Source organism: Balaenoptera musculus, chromosome 7 (genome assembly GCF_009873245.2).
Source record: "Balaenoptera musculus isolate JJ_BM4_2016_0621 chromosome 7, mBalMus1.pri.v3, whole genome shotgun sequence".
Lineage (NCBI taxonomy): Eukaryota > Metazoa > Chordata > Mammalia > Artiodactyla > Balaenopteridae > Balaenoptera > Balaenoptera musculus.
In genome coordinates, this window is record NC_045791.1 from 79,479,370 (window position 1) to 79,498,638 (window position 19,269).

Below are 19,269 nucleotides of genomic sequence, written 5' to 3' on the forward strand. Positions count from 1 at the left end.
TATATAGATAGTTAATAAAAATTATAATACTGAGATAAGGTATGCTGTTAGGATATTTGAAGAGTTATATATAAACTGATTTTTTTACATTACTTCCTATTTTTAAATGATCGTGTTCTTAAAAGCAATCATTTTACAGTTCTTTGCATTTAGCATAGCACTTAGAAATCATAGGACAGAAAGAATGAGTTAGATGTTTCCCAGGACCTGATGGCTCTCTAGTTATTGGTTCAAGTTTCCGGGACTGGTCTTAGTGGCTGACACTGGCCATCTGAAGATGTTTTAGGTAATTCAGTAAGTGAAAATTTTGGACTTGTATCTGGACATAAAGTACCAAAGCATGAGTGATGCAGCCAAAACAAATGTGTCTTAACAAATGAGTCCAACACGTCCTGCCCAGGAAGCCATGTTCACGTCTACCATTATTCTTATCACACTGCAATAAATCAGAAGGACTTTATTTTGACATTTATGACAACTCATTACAAATATAAAACAAGTAAACACACTAGAAATAACACTGGCTTGGTGTTAGTAGACATGAGTTCTGAACCCAGCCCTAGCTTCAAGTTAGGTGGTAACGCAAGTCTCATAATTTATCTCCCTGGGTCTCTAGCATCTTAAAGTATATTTGATTTTCTGACTCCATGAACTTGTGACCTCTTTGAACAAAGTGTTAAGAGAATATTGTAGCTTCTATCATTTTTAATCATAATATTCTTCTCTGTTTATTGTCCCCTCCCCACAAGCCCCGTGGTTATTTCTCAGGTTTATTGACTTGTATAGCTCATTGTTGATTTTCAATCATCTGTGCTGATCGGGAGATAGTTCCAAATTGCTTAGTTCTCCTTTATGGGCACCAAGAGGTCAGATTCATTACATCTCTTTTCCCGCCTGGTTCTGTCCAAGCAGGTAGAGGCCACAGTTTTGTTACCACATCTGTAGTTCCGTGCTCTGAGGACAAAGAGAGAACCACATTCAGCGGTGTGTTATCTCTTACACTACTACATCCCAAGCAGCTTGGAAATTCAAACATTACAAATGGCTCCTGAGTTGTGTTTTACTAAAGGTGGTCTATTTCGGGTTCTATGATACTTGATGTAGGAATTGCTTCTTTGAAAATAATGGTCTAGTCTACATCTCCCAACCTCTAATCACAACTTTTCTTTACATTTATTCTGAGATCTCACACTTAGGAATAAAGGCATAATAATAAGTCCTGAATTTTTATTTTACCATCTTTCTGAAATGCCTCCGTGTGTGTGTGTGTGTGTTTACATCTGAATGGCTGTCATCGATTTTTAATCAATTTTTTAGAAATCTAATTCTTTCAATAAGTATTTTTAGCAAATAATACCAGATGTGGTTCTAAAATCAGAATAAAATAAACGATGCAGACTTTAAAGCCATTAATCAAAATGCCTTCAGTTTCCATTCCAACAAAGGCAGAAAACAGCCCTTGCAGCCCACTGTGGTTTCAAACACAGCACTCACTAGCTGCCTTTTAAGAGCCTTCAGGGAGGGAGTAAATCAACAATTTTTGGTTTTCAGTTTCCCAGTCAGTGAAGCGGAGATTTAGTAATTTTCTCAAGTGAAAATGAATTCAGTAACTTTCAAATAAAAACTGAGCATCAAATTTCCAAATAAAGGATATTGAATTTTTGTTTAAACTTTTAAAATCTCAGGCTTAAAGCTTTTGGCACAATATTCCAAAATTGTTGGTACCCATTTTGCTGGCTTTAATTACACAATAATACAAGGTAGCCAACAATTCTGGTAACTTTCACCTTAGTGAAAATATGGATATGGTCGTTATTTATTTCCTTTATTGCTTTCTCTTCATTATCTTTACTTTCTTTCATTGTGCTTTGCCAGGCAACAGAAGACGTAGGGGTACATGTGAATCATCCCACCCACTTGTTTACATGCACATCTGTGCAAATACATAAGATGGTAGGTTAACAAAGAAGAATTAGCTTCCCATCCTCTGGCCCTCTCCCACAAAAGAAGAATTAGTCCAGTTGGTTTTTCAAAATGGATTCCAGGATTCTTAGTGTTTCCTGCGGCTCAGGGTGGCTGCTAGGAAAAGCCTGTAATCCTCTCAGTAGCTTTTCAGTTTGTTTAGGGAATAGATCAAAGAAAGAAGCTTCTACTGGGTGGCTTAATTTTTTTATTATGTGAGGGAAAATGGCGCTTCAGTGTCTTTTGTTTGAGGACAAGCTTAACAGACACCACAAAGTGTACTTCTCGGCTAGAGTCCTAGTCAGCAAGCTGGTAAATATTAAGAGCCTTCTGGATTCCTCATTGATTATTATCAGCCATTGTTGGGCAATTGACTTCCTGCCATAACAATTGGGCCAGCATCTGTATCCAGCATTTTACAAATGGATTCACTAGGCTTTTTCTATGAGAGATGCTTCTATAAAGACTTGTACTGAGATATGCTTCTAAGAAGAGTTATATTGTAGTGGTGTATGAAAACTACTAGTGTTTTATTAATATTTCACAAAAACAATATTATTCTGGCTCCTAGATATAACTGACATTGGGCTTTTATGATTATCTTAAAAGAATGGTAAGATTTTGCCTACAAGGGAACTCACAGTAACAGCACCATCTAACATCTGAAGTGTTTGTCTTTATACTCCAAAAGACTTTTCATAGTAATTAAAAACTAAAGCTTCAATTTGGTAATCCAAAGCACAAGTGAGCTCTTTTTCAAGTGATGTTGTTAATATTACTATCCACCAGTTAAAAACCAAATACCATATTCCAAGCTGCTGGGCCACAGGGAAAACAAGCAGATGAGATGAATTTGGTAGAAAAGACTAGAGTTAGGTTTGGGATCATTTTTAGCCAACATTCCACCGCTTAAAGGTCAGCAATCTGAATCCTTTTTAATTTGAGCACATCGGGGAACAGCTGAATGCCCATGCTGAGGCATAATTTAAACTGTCAAGTGTCTCCTGTTGAGGCATATATATATAAATACAGTCATCTGATGTAAGGCAAAGGGACACTTTACCACTCCTGTCTTTTTATATTCCTAACTCCCAGTGCAGCTTCCTAATGTATGGTGATCATGCAGTACAGCAGACATACCTCATTTTATTGTGCTTCACTTTATAGCACTTTGCAGACATTGCTTTTTTTTTTTTTTTTTTTAACAAATTGAAGGTTTGTGGCAACCCTGCGCTGTCAGATGATGGTTAGCACTTTTTAGTGAGGAAACATTTTTAAATTGAGGTATGTACATTGTTTTTTTAAATTAAGGTATGTGCATTGCTCTGTTACACACTCAATAGACCATAGTATAGTGTAAACATAACTTTTATATGCACCAGGAAACCAAAAATTTGTGTGACTCACTCTACTACAATATTAGCTTTATTGTAGTACCAAACCCATAATATCTCTGAGGTATGTCTGTAGATATTTTGGGATGAGAATATGACTTTAAGCAAGGTTATATGATCTGTATTAGTCAGAGTTCTCCAGAGAAACAGAACCAATAGGAGATATGTATGTATTTGTGTGTGTGTGTGTGTGTGTGTGTGTGTGTGTATATCTCTTGTGATTTATTATGGGAATTGGCTCATGTGATTTCATGGAGGCTGAGATATGTCCTCTGCAAACTGGAGAACCAGGAAAGCTGGTGGTATAATTCAGTCTAAGGGGACCACTGGTTTAAGTCCCAGAATCTGAAGGCCAGAGAACTAGGAGCTCCAATGTCCAAAGGGAGGAGAAGACGATGTCCCAGCTCAAGAAGAAAGAGAGAAAATTTGCCCTTCCTCCACCTTTTTGTTCTATTCAGGTCCTCTACCAATTGGATGATGCCACCCAGATTGGTGAGGGCCAATCTCTTTATTCAGTCTACTGATTCAAATACTAATCTCTTCCAGAAACACCCTCACAGACACCCCAGACATAATGTTTTACCGCCTATCTCAGGCATCCTTTAGCCCAGTCATGTTGACACATAGGACCGTAGAAATACACTGCAGTTTTGCCCATGAAATTGCAAATGTTGGAAACACTGAAGTTTCTTTCATTTACACATCAGCTGGCATAATGTGACATACATTCATTTCTTCCCTCTTCCTCCCTGATGTGTCCTTCATGTCTCCATACCTGCTCCATCTACCTCATCTCCCCCTCATCTTTCTTTGTCTTTCTTTGGCTTTCTATAGGTGCTGGGAGTCCCTACGGAGGATAACTGGCCTGGAGTTTCCAAGCTACCTAACTACAATCCAGGTAACATTGACTTGAGCTTCTGAAAGCTCTGAGAATTAGCAGTGTGAGAGCACTGGCCACACAAACAGGGTGTCCTTCTTTAATTGTTAACAGTGTAGATAGCTCTAGACAGATTTTTAGACTCATATTCCCTGACTAATCTTTTTACGAGGAGGACATCATTGAAATAGTAGTTGAGGTTAGATCAGTTCTCCAACTCTGTAAAACACAAGTAACAAGCTGAATAACAATCTGGAATGACTGTTACTGTGGATTCCACAACCATTTCCAAATACCCAATGGCTTAAAAGGACAACTCAAAAGATGGTCTCATTTTTGAGCCCAGTGACTATCATTGAGTTTATTTGCTAGGTTATTGTATCGCATAAAGTATAAAAAGAAAGCTAATACAATAGTGGGGAAGTAGAGGCTCACTGGGCCTAGGACAGGCCAGGTAACATGTCTCTAGGTTGTATCAGAGTTCATCCCTTGTCTCCAAACCTAACACCTGGTCATTTTCTGTCACACATTTTGTCCTCCAATACTGGCTCCTGGGGGTAGAAGTGTTGCCATGGGGGATGTCTTTGAGGAATGGTCCCAAGGACATGCCAGAGAGGTCAGATTACCCAGTTGTCACATTAAGGATGTTGAGACAGAAGAGAGGAGACAAGCAATGAGCTGTAAGATGAAGGACCATATCAGAGGCTGAGAAGCAAGTAATGGCCATACTAGAGCTGGACTCTTGCAGGAAGGATTAAAGGGGAGGTAAATATGTACAAATTAGGGAGAATGTGGCCCAAGTGTGATTTTCCAGTCTCTATATTATTCCATTGTCCCGTAACTAAAAATGGAATTTCCCCAAATTGTTGTCATTACTAACTTTGGTATGAGGTTATCCTGGAAGGGTTTTATGAGAGCAAGAAATTGTAAGGAGATTTCAAAGACAATTTAAATGGAAAACAAAAGACATAGGAGGATGGGAATTTTTTAATTTTTTCTCCAGCATCTAATAGTTTTGCTCAAACAGCTCTACATAGGGTTCAGGCATCTTGAACTGACCAGGATTGTGGGAAACCTACACCAGCTAAAGACCAACTGTAAAGTCATTTCAGCTGCTTTGTGAATGACCTGTATGCATTGCTAAATGGTGTTCGGATCATTTCCAAATAGTTTATCATTTCTAATGATTTTGCTTGAGTTTACTACTTGAGAAAAATGCCACCCTCTCGCCGCAGGGCTTGGAATAACGCCTTTTCCCTTTCACTCTCTGAGTGAAATGGGACCCCTCAGCTTCCTAACATGGATGCAAGCAGAAGTTTAGGGTCACAGATGGGTTGTAGAAAACAATTTGAATGATCTCAATACAAAGCTGCCATGGTGAGCATATGCTGTTCCCCCAAACTTGAAATGTTTGGGTTTCAGGTTGATTCAGGCAATAAACAGTGATCCTTGATGAGAACAATAATGATAGAAACTTGTCCAAAATGCTTCCCTGCCAGATTCTGTACTAAATAAGATAACTGGGTTCCAATAAAACATCGAGAAATATGTTGCATTTTTTATTTTGCTGTCATTTCAAAGTAATATGCAATTTTTTATTTATGAAGAGAATTCTCCAGCCCCAACATCAATAGGGTTCATACTTTGCATTGTTTTTCTAGTAAGGATTCAATTTAATTCAAATAAGTCAAAAATTTCTGAGCACCTACTATCTGCCAGGCACTGTGTAATGTGCTGGGTCTGCATAGATGAATTCAGCACATTCATGGATCTCTAAGAGGTTGGGTTTGTATTCATTCATCCACACTCTTTCACCAGCTCTCCTTATGGGGGGGGGGTGTGCTCATTTGTGAGCCCCACTTCCACCAGCTTGGGCAGTGTATAGCTGTGGGCCAGGCTAGGCTTACGAAGGGAAGGGCGTTGTAACCTTAGTCACAGCCAAGATGTCTCAACTTTTACTTGTAAATCTTAAAAGTCCAGCACATCGGGCTTCCCTGGTGGCGCAGTGGTTGAGAGTCTGCCTGCCAATGCAGGGGACACGGGTTCGAGCCCTGGTCTGGGAAGATCCCACGTGCCGCGGAGCGGCTGGGCCCGTGAGCCACAATTACTGAGCCTGCGCGTCTGGAGCCTGTGCTCCGCAACAAGAGAGGCCACGATAGTGAGAGGCCAGCGCACCGCGATGAAGAGTGGTCCCCGCTTGCCACAACTAGAGAAAGCCCTCGCACAGAAACGAAGACCCAACACAGCCATAAATAAATAAATAAACAAATACTTTAAAAAAAAAAAAAAAAAAGTCCAGCATATCTTGGGCATGGGGTCAGTACTATTGATAACTCAATCGCAAGGACTATGTTTTAAAACAGCCACCCACATCCGTGTTCCAGGAACATCCCCTTATATGAATTAAGAAGTCCCTTCGAGCCGCCTCCCACCCACCCCCATCCCTGAGCTATTGCTGTTTCTTCCAGGGACTTGAGCTCCAGTGATTAAGGGACCAGAAGAGGGGACGGGAGCCAGTAAAATGTCACAGAGGAGAACTGTTAACGCCATTCTTGATGAGATTTTCATTCCTCTCCTTTTCACTCTTAGAGCCCCCAAACTTTGAATTCAGCTGCACAACAACTTTGAGGGAGCTGGAGAGCTCAGAACTTAGGGAACCATCCAGTGGCCATCTGTGCCCACGCTGCCCTTACCAGGTCTTGTCTCGACTATGTATGAACAACACAGTTTCTGTTTGTACAGGTTTTAAAAAAACACCTGGTGCTGACCCCGCTGGACAGGTTCCTCTGTCCAGTTACCTGTTTTCTTGGGGCGCTGATGAGCAGGGCTGTAAATTTTCTCGCCATCAATTCAGACTCTTGTGCCTGATTAAATCTGGGTGAAGGAAGAAAGGTATATAATTTTAGACACTGGTCTTTCTTTCTTTCCTTCCTTCCTTCCTTCCTTCCTTCCTTCCTGCCTTCCTTCCTTCCTTCTTTCTTCCTTCCTTTCTTTCTTTCTTTCTTTCTTTCTTTCTTTCTTTCTTTCTTTCTTTCTTTCTTTCTTTCTTTCTTTCTTTCTTTCTTTCTTTCTTTCTTTCCTTCCTTCCTTCCTTCCTTCCTTCCTTATCTCCCCCAGCCCCACCCCCTGCTTTAAGCAAGCTGGCTGAGAACTCTTGTGTCTTCCACTTCAAAGGGCCAGTTGTCTTATTTTGATGTGGGCAGATTGAGAAGTAGGCTTTGAAAAGTAGGCTTTTTTTTGTTTAATCTTTTCTCCTGGGATAGCTTTCAGAGCAATATATCCAAGTGTCAGTGAGGGGGTTCTGACGAGCACGGACTCCCACAGTCTCAGCAGGATCATTCTCTAACAGAAATATAAAAGTGAAATATTAAAAACCCTGGAACGTGAGCTCCATCTGTAGAGTAGCCAGTGTCTTGCCTTGCTTGCACCATGGGAAAAAAAGATCTCCTTGAAAAAACAGGGAAGAGAAAAAAAGTGCTTTGAGTAAGAGGTTTACAGGTTTAGTAGAGCATAGTAACATCCCCTCAAAGAAGTGGGTGTTGCTCTGTGACCCCCCAAAACGCTCCTCCTTTGACTCAGCCGCCAGAACACTCACCCTCCCCGGCAACACACCCCCTTTTCACATGCTAACTGAGGCGCCTGTGATTGGCTGAACAATAAACTGGTCACACTTGCTAAAGGCCTGCCATCTTGCACACAATTAGCCAAGACACATTCATCAAACTGGCGGAACAGGGTCTGTGCTGGCCTCCTGCAGCGGGGGAGGGGAGCAGTTCGGTGATCCTTAGTGAGAGTCCACAAGAAGCAATAATAAAGAAGGCATGCTGGAGGGGATTCTACTATCGGAAAGTCTAAAAAGGTTAAAGCCCCAACTGATGCCATATCTGGGGTGCACTGTGTCTGTGACACAGAGGATCCCAGAAGCTTACAGCAAACTGGATATTGGTCTTGACTGAAATCTGCCGATACATGACAGTAGTGTGAATTTAAAGGGTGGACCCCATAGACATTTTTACAAAGCTCTCTCAGCCCTCTTGGCTTCCCCTCCCGCTCCCAAGAAAATGCGCTCAGGAGTCCCTCCCCTTTTTAGCCTCAAGCGCTTCGGGCCCAACTGGAACCAATAAGAATAAAGTGTATGTAAGAAGTAGAGAACCATTTAGGATGAATTAAGAGAAAGTATTGACTGGCAAGGTATTGGTCCTAAACTAAATATTTGGAGGACATTAAAAAGAGTTAATTTTGAGAGGGGGAAAAAAAAAGTTAACATTTGCACCTTCAGTGGTAATATCTTCTGACTTTTCCAAATTCCCTTTAAATAGCTCTCCCAATGGCAATATAGACCCCATAAGATCATACCTTAAAGACCAGTTTGCTACAGACCGGTGTAAGGCTTTTAAGAGAACCAACTAAATATTTAGACATTTCTCAGCTAAAGTAAACAGAGGCCTTACCCCTCTGGAGGTTGTCCAGGCACCATCTCATTAGATGTAAAGATCCTGTGATAAAGAAAAACTTTTTTTTCTGCCCACATGATTGCAGCCCAGTTGTGGTTTTTTAATGTGTCATTGATTGTTTCATCCAACTCCTTTTGCTCCACTGAAAGGGTCTGTCGTGGCTCTGTTTGCTTCCTTAAACACGGTTTTTGAAAGCACTCATGCTGTGTGAGCTCAAATCCTAGCATTAATGTACTGCTGGGTTCATTTCACCACACTCAAAAGCGCCTAGTTTAAATCCCTCTCAATTCCATTTGAGGCACCAGAAGACTTTATCCTTCTCCACTAATGGTCCCAAGTTTACATCTAGATACTGGGGGTCAAGGACAGGAGAGGATTTAGAAATAACAGTGCATGACATTAGTCAATGCATTTGCCAAATTGGCAATTAGTTCCTGATGTGAGTGCAAAGCATTTTATTCCCGTCTCTTTGATGCCTGTTCCCGTTGAGAAGGGAATAGAGTCCACCGAGGCCTTCAAACTTTTAAAGAAATATCTGCTGAAAATCATGCCTGATGTGTGACATGAGCTCAGCTGCAGGGAAGCATCCGGGATTATCCTGGTCCTTTCAGCCCCAGGACAGAACACTGCACATGGAAAGATTTTCCACTGGAGGAACTTGGTAGAAATCAAAAGGCAGGAAAGCAGTACTAAAAGCCCTGCAGCGACCGAGATTCAGATGTCCTATAAACGATAGGCAAATGGATCCTGCTGACACCTAGTTATTTTCAGTACGCCTGCTTTTTCAACTTTTGACCACCAGGTGGAAGCAAGAAATAATGGGGGCGGAATACTGGCATCATACAGGCTCACAATACAGCAATCTAGCCTTACCCTGGGAACGTTTTATTTTGACCTGAAATCCAGTGTGAGAGCTTCGCTTCATCTGTCATCATTATAGGACAGATGATAATTAAAAATCTAAAATGATCCTTGTCTATGTTGGGATTACATAGAGCTACCACGCTTTGGGCTCAAAGAGTTCTGAGTGTGTCTTTGTGTGCCTGCTGTGAACACAATCTAAGCATCCACTCAATAGAATGAGCTATTAGCCAAGTGAGTTACTCAGTGGGCTGAACTAAGGGAAAGGATACTGATAAGAGAGGTTTTAATTATTGGCATCAATTCATGGAGCTGCAGATCCACACTCCACCTTGTACTCTCTGGGGGTACTTGAGGAAGTTATTTCTTTCCCAGCTCCCTAATCTGCAAAATGGGAGCAATCCTATCATTTAAAAAGTGTCCCCTGTGTGCCAGGCACAGGACATACATAGCTAATCCTTATACTGTCTGCTAGGGTCCATGCTGGTTGTAGTAGCACAGTTTTACACCTGAGGAAACAGAGGCTTTCTCCCAGTTCCGCACAGAGGCATTTCCTAGGTTGGAGATGGGTCAGTCTACAGCAAACCTTGTTCTCTTTCTGTTAACCATGTTATGTCCCTCTGTCTCATTTTGCAGACAACATAATGATTTGATATATGTATATATTATAAAACGATAGTTAACATCCACAGTGCCTAACTTTTAGGCAATGCCCAATAAAAGTTAGTTCCCATCCTTTTTTTTTTATGCAGGGTGGAAGTTCATTCAGCTGCTCAGTGACTCACCAGGGTTCAGACTCAATGGTAGTTGTGTGAGAGCTGATGCAATGTCTGTTTCTTTCTGTTTAGCTCCCTTAGAATTCTTGGCTTCCTTATAGATGTCAGGCACACCTCCTAGGCCAGAACTGACTTTGGTTTTTCCTTGCTTGGGCCTAAACACTGCCTGAATTCACATACCCTAAGAGCTGATCTGCAGTTTTCAAACACCTACCTGAGTCAGTTTGAGAGCCTGTTAAAGCTGTCCCTTCTGGTGAAGGCTCCTTTCTGCTGCCCATCCTAAACTGCTGTGAGATGCCTGCCCACGCTGTGGCCACAGGGCTCTTCCCCGGGAGAACCCTTATTATCTACATAATGGTGTCCAGTAAGGGCCACTAAATCACAGACAGTATTCATGTTGTCATTGTTGGTTTCACCCAAAGCATGGTACAGTGGAAAGAGTGCTGAGGTTTTCTACAAAGCAAACCTGACCACTTCCAGTGTTTCTAGTATTTTACACCTGCCCCCATAACTGGCACATAATAGTAAATAGATATTTGTTAGATGAAATCAACGGCCACCTGGGTTCTAGTTCCAGGTTCTAGCACCTTCTGGACTAATAATCCTTGTTCTGCCTGCTTTGCCAAGAAAGTACATGTAAGTTATTATTCACCTTATTGCTGGGTAAAATAACGGTCGTTTATTGAGCACTAACTATGAATTAGGCACTTTTCATACATCATACTACTTGGATTCACAACAGCTCTATCCAACAGGGGCAACGTTATCATTCCTACTTTATAGACGAGAGAGCTAAGGCTTGGGGAGGTATGTGTCTTGCCCAGGGTCACCTGGCCAGGAAGGCGGTGACCCAGAATACCCAGCCTGTTGAACTCCAAGTTGGTGCTCATAGGTAATTCCACAGTACCTTCCAAGGGCAAATATAATTTGGTAATAAAACAATGCCCTAGGCTGGCATCAGCCAATAACACTTTTCCAAGTTCATTCCCAAATGATTATGTCCTTTAACCCAGACTTGCTTTTAGAATCTGTGAGCTTGGTGACATGTTTCTGAAGTGTAATGTGAGTGGAGCTCCCACCCTGGGACTCCAGCAGGCAACCCCGCCTGCTTCAGGTAATGAAGTCAAGATGTTCACCGAATCTATGAACCACCATCAGGTGCATTGCCGTCCCACTTCTGGAGCACGGCAACAGCTCCTGGGAGTTACTATTAACATCTTTATTAACCCATCCCCCAAATCAAGCAGTGAAATTCATTTAGATACATGGCCCACTTTGATCTTCATTCATAGTTTCTACATTTATTTTTAGTTTTCTCATCTTTAATTTATTTGGTGGCAGTTATCAGTTTTTACTGAGGGGGACTGGATAATCTTAAAGTAGTTAAGATTAGGAAAAATTACAAATGAAGGAAAGCAGGTTAAAAGAAATTTTTTTCGGGCTTCCCTGGTGGCACAGTGGTTGAGAATCTGCCTGCCAATGCAGGGCACACGGGTTTGAGCCCTGGTTTGGGAGGATCCCACATGCCGCGGAGCAGCTGGGCCCCAACACAGCCATAAATAAATAAAAATAAAAAAAAAAAATTAAAAAAAAAAAAAAAAAAAGAAATTTTTTTCAAGTAAACCCTGCCATGTTTCTTCCCAGTTCAGGAAAAAGGCCTTAAGGTCGCAAACATCATGGATCTGGTTCAAATCAGAAACTTCTTCCACACCTTCGTGGCCTGTGCCTGGCATCATCGATCCCCGTAAGATACAGGGTGGGAATCACAAGCGGTCTCTCTTGAGTCACTTTTACCTCTTAAGAATAAGGTTTAGTAAATTTCATTGAAAATTTTTCACCTAAGCATCAATTTTTCATTCATGCAACACATATTTGTTGACTGCTAGGTGCTGAGACTAAGATTCAAAAATAAATAATACATTGATACCTGCCTTCAAGGCATACAATCTAGAGGGAGAAACAAATAAATACTACAGTGTGGAAAGTATTATTATAGCAGGATCCCCTAGGGACCTCTAGGAACACTTGGAAAAAGGCCTTGGTTTGTCTGGGGAATTTAGGGACTGTTTGGGAGAAAGAGACATGAGCTGGGTTTCAGGCATGATGAAGTGGGCTGTCTCCAGGTGAGCAAGAGGGGGAAGGACATTCCAGACAAAGGAACTTGACACAGAGGAGTAGGACAGCGGGTGTACCTGGTAATATACAAGCAGGTGAATAGCTCAGGGAAGCTAGAATGTTGGCTTTGTGGCAGACCATTGTCGGAGATTAACCTGGAAGGACAGTTGGGGAACAGATTGGAAAGTGATTTGTAATCATCCCAAGGATTTGGACTCGACTAATAAGCAAAGAGAAGGCATCGGATGATTGTTAGCAGGGAAGTGATATGGCAGGATTTAAATTTTAGAAAAAATTGCTTGGAAGACCATATGTAGAATTAAATTGGTGGTAGTCAGTGTGGCAATGCTCTAGATTCTAGAAGACAAATAAGAAGTGTCAACTAGAACAGTAGCAATGGATGAAGAATGTTGGGGCAAATCTAAAAAGCATGAAGGAGGTAGAGTCAAGGGGAGGTTGTAACTGATTGGATTTGACTTGTGAAGGAGAAACCTAAACCCAGTGGGTGAGAGAATGATAGTACCATTTACTGGCACAGGAAATAAAAGGGGGAAGGAACAGATTTGTGGGGAATGTAATGAGTATAAGGTTTGAACATTTCAAGATGAATATATCTGTGAGACCACCAAATGGAGATATCTAAAAAGCAACTAGAAATACAAGCCTGTGGGGAATTCCCTGGCAGTCCAGTGGTTAGGACTCTGCTCGCTCACTGCCGAGGGCCTGGGTCCAATCCCTGGTCAGGGAACTAAGATCCCACAAGCTATGCAGTGCAGCAAAAACAAGAAAAGAAATACAAGCCTGTGATTATAGGGGTCTAATCTTGAAATACAACATTGGAAGTCATCTGCTTAAAGTGGTATTTAAAGCTCCAGGTGTGAGTTCAATCACACAAGGGAGACCGTGTGGAGAAAGAAGACTATGATGGCACCCAGGGGGACCAGTGCTGAAGGATCCAGTAGAGGGAAAGGGTTCTTTGGAAGCTGAGAAGGAAGAGTCAGAGAGGCTGGAAAAGACCAAAAGATGATGATAATTACCATCATCGTCGTCATCATCATCCCATGGAAAACATATGGCTGTAAACTTGGGGGGAGCACCAAGTACCATGTCTGTGCATTTCCAGTGCTGAGCACAACACCTGCACGTGTGGCCCTTAAACATTTGTAGAGGCTACAGGGGAGTGATAAATGTTGTCAAATGATGCGTCGTTAAATACCATAAACACCGAATGGTATGATCAGGCTATAGCTCAAACATCGTCTGTCGGGGTGGACAGACATTAAACACTGCCCCCGGGAGAGGGGAGACTCCTGACTGTGCCCATCACCTCCACCTTCTCCATCCACGCACCAGGAGCCAGGCCTGGCTTCCTCTTCCTCTACAGAGACCATTACCTTAGGAACAGGCTTCCGAGGATAGATATTTTCTTAGAATCCACAAGAAGTTTTGATGCAGGGTTAGAAAAGTGATAAGCCCCCAATGAGAGTTGAAGTGCCAGGCTCAAATGCCAAGGAGCGCCCTCCGTGAGAGCACTGGCTTTTGGTGTCCCGATGACACTCAAACAGGAATGCCAAGTTCAGACTCCTTGAGCAAAAGACTAAGCCAGCTACCTGAGGAAGAGGGAGGCGAGCAGCTGTGAGGGCTTGAGTGTGTATATCTGGGGTGAGGCTGAGGGTGAGGTAGAAGAGCTACAGATTTTTGCAAAGCCGCTTTAAAGTTCCTGCTTGAGATAGCGCAGTAAGGCTAACAGCATTATCGACTATCTAAATATATGGTATCTCAAGAATGCATTGTGTTCGGGAAATTCCAGAGGTGTAGTTCAGTAGACCGCACTATAAGATAACCTTAGGGTGATTGTGGTAAAGACTATAGTAACTAGAAAATGTTTCACTTTGAGCTAAGGCTCAAAATGGTCCTGGTGATATTTTATCAACCAACCAACAAATCTCTATTGACTTGAATCGGTTGTGAAATGAGCTTTCTTAAAGGTTTATGAAAAAATGCATTATTTTACTATGGTAGCAACAGTTTGGCCCTCATTTTACTTTTACGCTGTTCAGTTGGGAAATTAAAATGTTCAGCTTTTGGGCTTCCCTGGTGGCGCAGTGGTTGAGAGTCTGCCTGCCAATGCAGGGGACACGGGTTCGAGCCCTGGTCTGGGAGGATTCCACATGCCGCGGAGCAACTGGGCCCGTGAGCCACAATTACTGAGCCTGCGCGTCTGGAGCCTGTGCTCCGCAACAAGAGAGGCCGCGATAGTGTGAGGCCCGCGCACCGCGATGAAGAGTGGCCCCCCGCTTGCCGCAACTAGAGAGAGCCCTCGCACAGAAACGAAGACCCAACACAGCCATAAATAAATAAATTAAAAAAAAAAAAAATGGGGCTTCCCTGGTGGCGCAGTGGTTGAGAGTCTGCCTGCTAATGCAGGGGACGCGGGTTCGAGCCCTGGTCTGGGAGGATCCCGCATGCCGCGGAGCGGCTAGGCCCGTGAGCCACAGTTACTGAGCCTGCGCGTCTGGAGCCTGTGCCCCGCAACAGGAGGGGCCGCGATGGTGAAAGGCCCGCGCACCGCGATGAAGAGCGGTCCCCGCACCGCGATGAAGAGTGGCCCCCACTTGCCGCAACTAGAGAAAGCCCTCGCACGAACCGAAGACCCAGCACAGCCAAAAATAAATAAATAAATAAAAATAAAAGTAGCTATAAAAAAAAAAAAAAAAAAAAAAAATTTAAAAAATAAAAAGACAAGCTCATTAAAGAAAAAAAAAAAAAAAGTCTAAAAAAAAAAAAAAAAGAAAAAAAAAAAAATGTTCAGCTTTTAAACTTGGCTTTTACAAAAGCAAAGTTTACTTTGCTCTTCCTGCCTCAAATTCCAACTGAACTCAAACGGGAACTCCTTTAAAGAGAACTGCAGAAGGAGGAGATGGAGAGGAATCTGGTCTAATGATTAACCATCATCTTTGGAAGGAGAAGGGAAATAAGCTACCTACAGACCTACGATTTGAGAGGCTACTGAAGCCAGAGAAACAGACTTCTCTTGAAATGGCGCTGGGTAAAATGCCTGTTTGTGGATCATTCTCTCATTGATCGCTTGCGGTTTAACTACTGGGAAAAATCAATGGAACGAGGCAAGGTCACCCAGCATCAGGTTATCTGCATAAGGGCAGAGGGCTGGCCACAAATGGGCACTGGGCTTTGGCTCTGCTTCATAACCAGCAACCTGGCTGACCCTGGACACCTCAATCCTCTATCTGGGCTAACGTAGCTACAAAATAGATGTGGGAAGAGAGTCAGGCACAGTCTACGCAAGACATGGAACCTCAAATTCAATGTTGTCACATTGCCTCCTGGGGCCAACTCTTACAAGTCATCCTCTACTGGTAGAATTTACGAGGACTGATTTTTTTCCTTCATCATGCTTCCTCTTTCACATCCTTGAAAAACATGTGAAGTATGCGTCAGACACGGCGTTCTGCAATTTTTACGTACATTGATTAACTGAATTTTCACAAGCCTACTTGAGGAAATGAGCCCCAGAGAAGTGCGTGGGAGTCGCTGGTGAGTGGTCGACCCTGCCCTCCTTGATAGACCAGTGTCCTCTGCCTCATTTAGTGCCACTCTAGAAACATCTGGAGACCATTAAACATAATAACAACAACACAACAACCGACCAGTGCTGCGCCCTCCCCAGGCTCGTTGAATCAGACTCTGTGGGGTGGAGCCAGCGCCTCCTTTTGGTTCAAAAACTCTCCCAGGTGAGGCTAGTGTACTGCTTGGCTTGAGGACCACTTGTGTGAGGCCAGGTTGCTTCTCCAAAATAAGGGGTAGAAACAAGAAGTAGAAAAAGAAAAAGGAATAAGACGAACATTGATTGAGCCCCTACTACAGGCCAAGTGCTTAATCTTATCTAATCCTCCCAGGCAACTGGAAAAGCGTTCCCACTTTACAGATTGAGAAACTTCTGAGTTACTTAACCAGAGAGGTGAAGTAATTTCCCCCAAAGCCCAGAGCTCATAAGTGGCAGAAAGGAGATTTACACCTGGGCTTGTGCTCATGTTACCACACCACAGAGCTAAGGCACACTCCTCTGGCCTACACTGAAAACTCAAAAGAAATTAAACTAGGCTTGTTAAGAACTCAAGCTTGGAACACGTTAGAATTTCAGTAGAATGAAACAGCAGATTATGGGTTTCCAAGGAGAACAATAAGGCAGAAACCTTATTGAAACCTGAGAGGAGAAATACATGGTACATCAAACAAGAGAAAGAGGCAGAAAGAAAAAAGGCAAAGGATGAGGAAATACTTATACTTCACTCACTGCTCTAATTCTCACAACAACCCTGTGCAGTAGGAGCTATAATTATCTCGCTCCTGCAGATGGGAAAACTGAGGCCCGATGAGGTTAAGTAACACCCTCAAGTCATACAGCTGGTTAAGTGGCATAGTGTGTATTCAAAACCCAAGTCCAGGTCCCAACTACACATAGTTTGCATTGCCCATCACTTTTCAAAGGAAGAGAAAGAAGGAGAAGGTAATAGGATTTATTTTGTTTAATGCTCTGAGGCCAGCACGTTACATTCGTTATCTCACTGCATCAGCAAATTCAACAAATCACTTAGTCCTTGTGAGGCGACTATGACCTCCAACTTGAGTTATGGAAACAGGCTGGCCAGGGCGAAAGTATCTTGTTTAAGGTCACAGTGAACTTGAAGCAGTGGTTTCAAACCCTGGGTTCAGTGTTCAAACCCTAATTCAGCTAATTCCAAACCCATGTTCCACAAGAACAACACTAAAGCTAGCAATTGTATTAAAACTAAAGGCCAAAACCCACAGCACATAAAAATAAAACATGGGAGAGCATTGAAATGGATTTCACTATATCAATTGGAAATTGGGATATGACTGAATGAGGAAATATTTTAATTTTGTTTAGCCAGGGAAAACTGCCAGTAGGCAGCAGAAAGTGGTCTGGAAATAAACATTCTGAACAAATGCCAGGTATTCTTATCTTTACTGGTTATTTGAATTTAGGCACAATCACCTGAAGAGAGACTAAATAACCGGTATAGGCAAGTGCTTCCCTTAGTGCCCTCCTGGGACTATAAAACGCCAGCAGAGGGCTTTCCTGGTGGCGCAGTGGTTAAGAATCTGCCTGCCAATGCAGGGGACACGGGTTCAAGCCCTAGTCCAGGAAGATCCCACATGCCGCGGAGCAACTAAGCCCCTGTGCCACAACTACTGAGCCTGCGCTCTAGAGCCCACAAGCCACAACTACTGAGGCCCGCGCGCCTAGAGCCCGTGCTCCCCAACAAGAGAAGCCACCACAATGAGAAGCCCTGGCTCGGACGAAGAGTAGCCCCCGCTCGCATCAACTAGAGAAGGCCCCCGCGCAGCAACGAAGACCCAACACAGCCAAAAATAAATAAATAAATAAATTTATTTTTTTTAAAAACCGCCAGCAGAGTAGTTCACATTTGATTGCATCTGACCTTGAAAACTCAGCTTAAATCATGTTCTTTGATCACAGCTTTCATTCTACAACTCTTAACACCATAATGTCCATCTTTAATTGAACATATTTTTGAAGTTACACAGTAATATGTGCTTTTTATTTAAAAAAAAATAAATTTAAGAAAATTAGCATAGAAGTGAGAAGGGTAAGCCCTAGTGACCATTATCAATTATCACGATCAGGTGAGTGGTCTTCCAGGGCTTTTTCTATACACATACAGACATGAATAGGTCAGTATTATCAAAACCATTTTTTGCCCAACTATGATTAAATTCTTTGTTGGATAAACAGTCTTGCTGTTTTCCATTCCTATAGGAGCTGGAAGAAGAGAGCTTTTAATACCAAGAGAATTACATTTCAGGCCCAAGGAAAATATAAAGCAAAAACATCCTTTTATATGAGAGTTGAAATACTCTTTTCTGAATTTGGAGTCGGAAATAGAAGGATTTGATAAGCAGCATAAGCTTACATCCTTGCAGCCCCTTTTAGCACCCTTACATAGAGTAAGCATTTAATTAGTATTTCTTGAATGAATAAGAAATTCTCTTTTTTTTTTTTTAAGAAATTCACGTTCTTTTATTTATTTATTTATTTATTTATTTATTTATTTATTTATTTATGACTGTGTTGAGTCTTCGTTTCTGTGCGAGGGCTTTCTCTAGTTGCGGCAAGTGGGGACCACTCTTCATCGCGGTGCGCGGGCCTCTCACCATCGCGGCCTCTCTTGTTGCGGAGCACAGGCTCCAGACGCGCAGGCTCAGTAATTGTGGCTCACGGGCCCAGTTGCTCCGTGGCATGTGGGATCTTCCCAGACCAGGGCTTGAACCCGTGTCCCCTGCATTGGCAGGCAGATTCTCAACCACTGCGCCACCAGGGAAGCCCAAAATTGTCTCCTTTTATAGTAGTTTTATTTTGGGTTAAATACTGTCAATATCAAAAAAAAAAAATAGAAACACACGTATCCACATGTAAATGTTGTAAAGAGTGCTCCAAAGAAAATTACAAATCTTATTATCATCCATTTTGGATTATTCAAGCCAGGATTCACTTCCACCTTTACTGTAAGTGACATGTAAAATTAGTCCCGTTATTTTTTAACCACTTCTGAGTTTTTAAGACTTTGCCCCCTCATTTGTCACATGAGTTTTCTTGGAGGGGGGCGGGGCACGCATGTTTTGTTCTCTCAAATGAATTGTAAGCTCTGTAAGAGTGGGGAAGCTTCTCGTGATTACTTTTGTATTCTCCCAGCACTCGGCACATGTTCTGCACACAGCAGACATTAAATATTGTGACTGTATTATTTTAGTTTGCTAGGGATGCT

At 42.3% G+C, this 19,269-nt stretch overlaps 1 protein-coding gene across 1 annotated transcript in view; it reads left to right on the forward strand.

Annotated features, from left to right (window-relative positions):
- Positions 1–19,269, forward strand: part of CDK15 (cyclin dependent kinase 15) — a 101,121-nt gene that overhangs the window by 61,159 nt on the left and 20,693 nt on the right. The window contains exon 11 of the mRNA XM_036858192.1: positions 4,191–4,254. Coding sequence (XP_036714087.1) covers positions 4,191–4,254 — 64 coding nt within the window. The remainder of the gene's footprint in view (positions 1–4,190; positions 4,255–19,269) is intronic.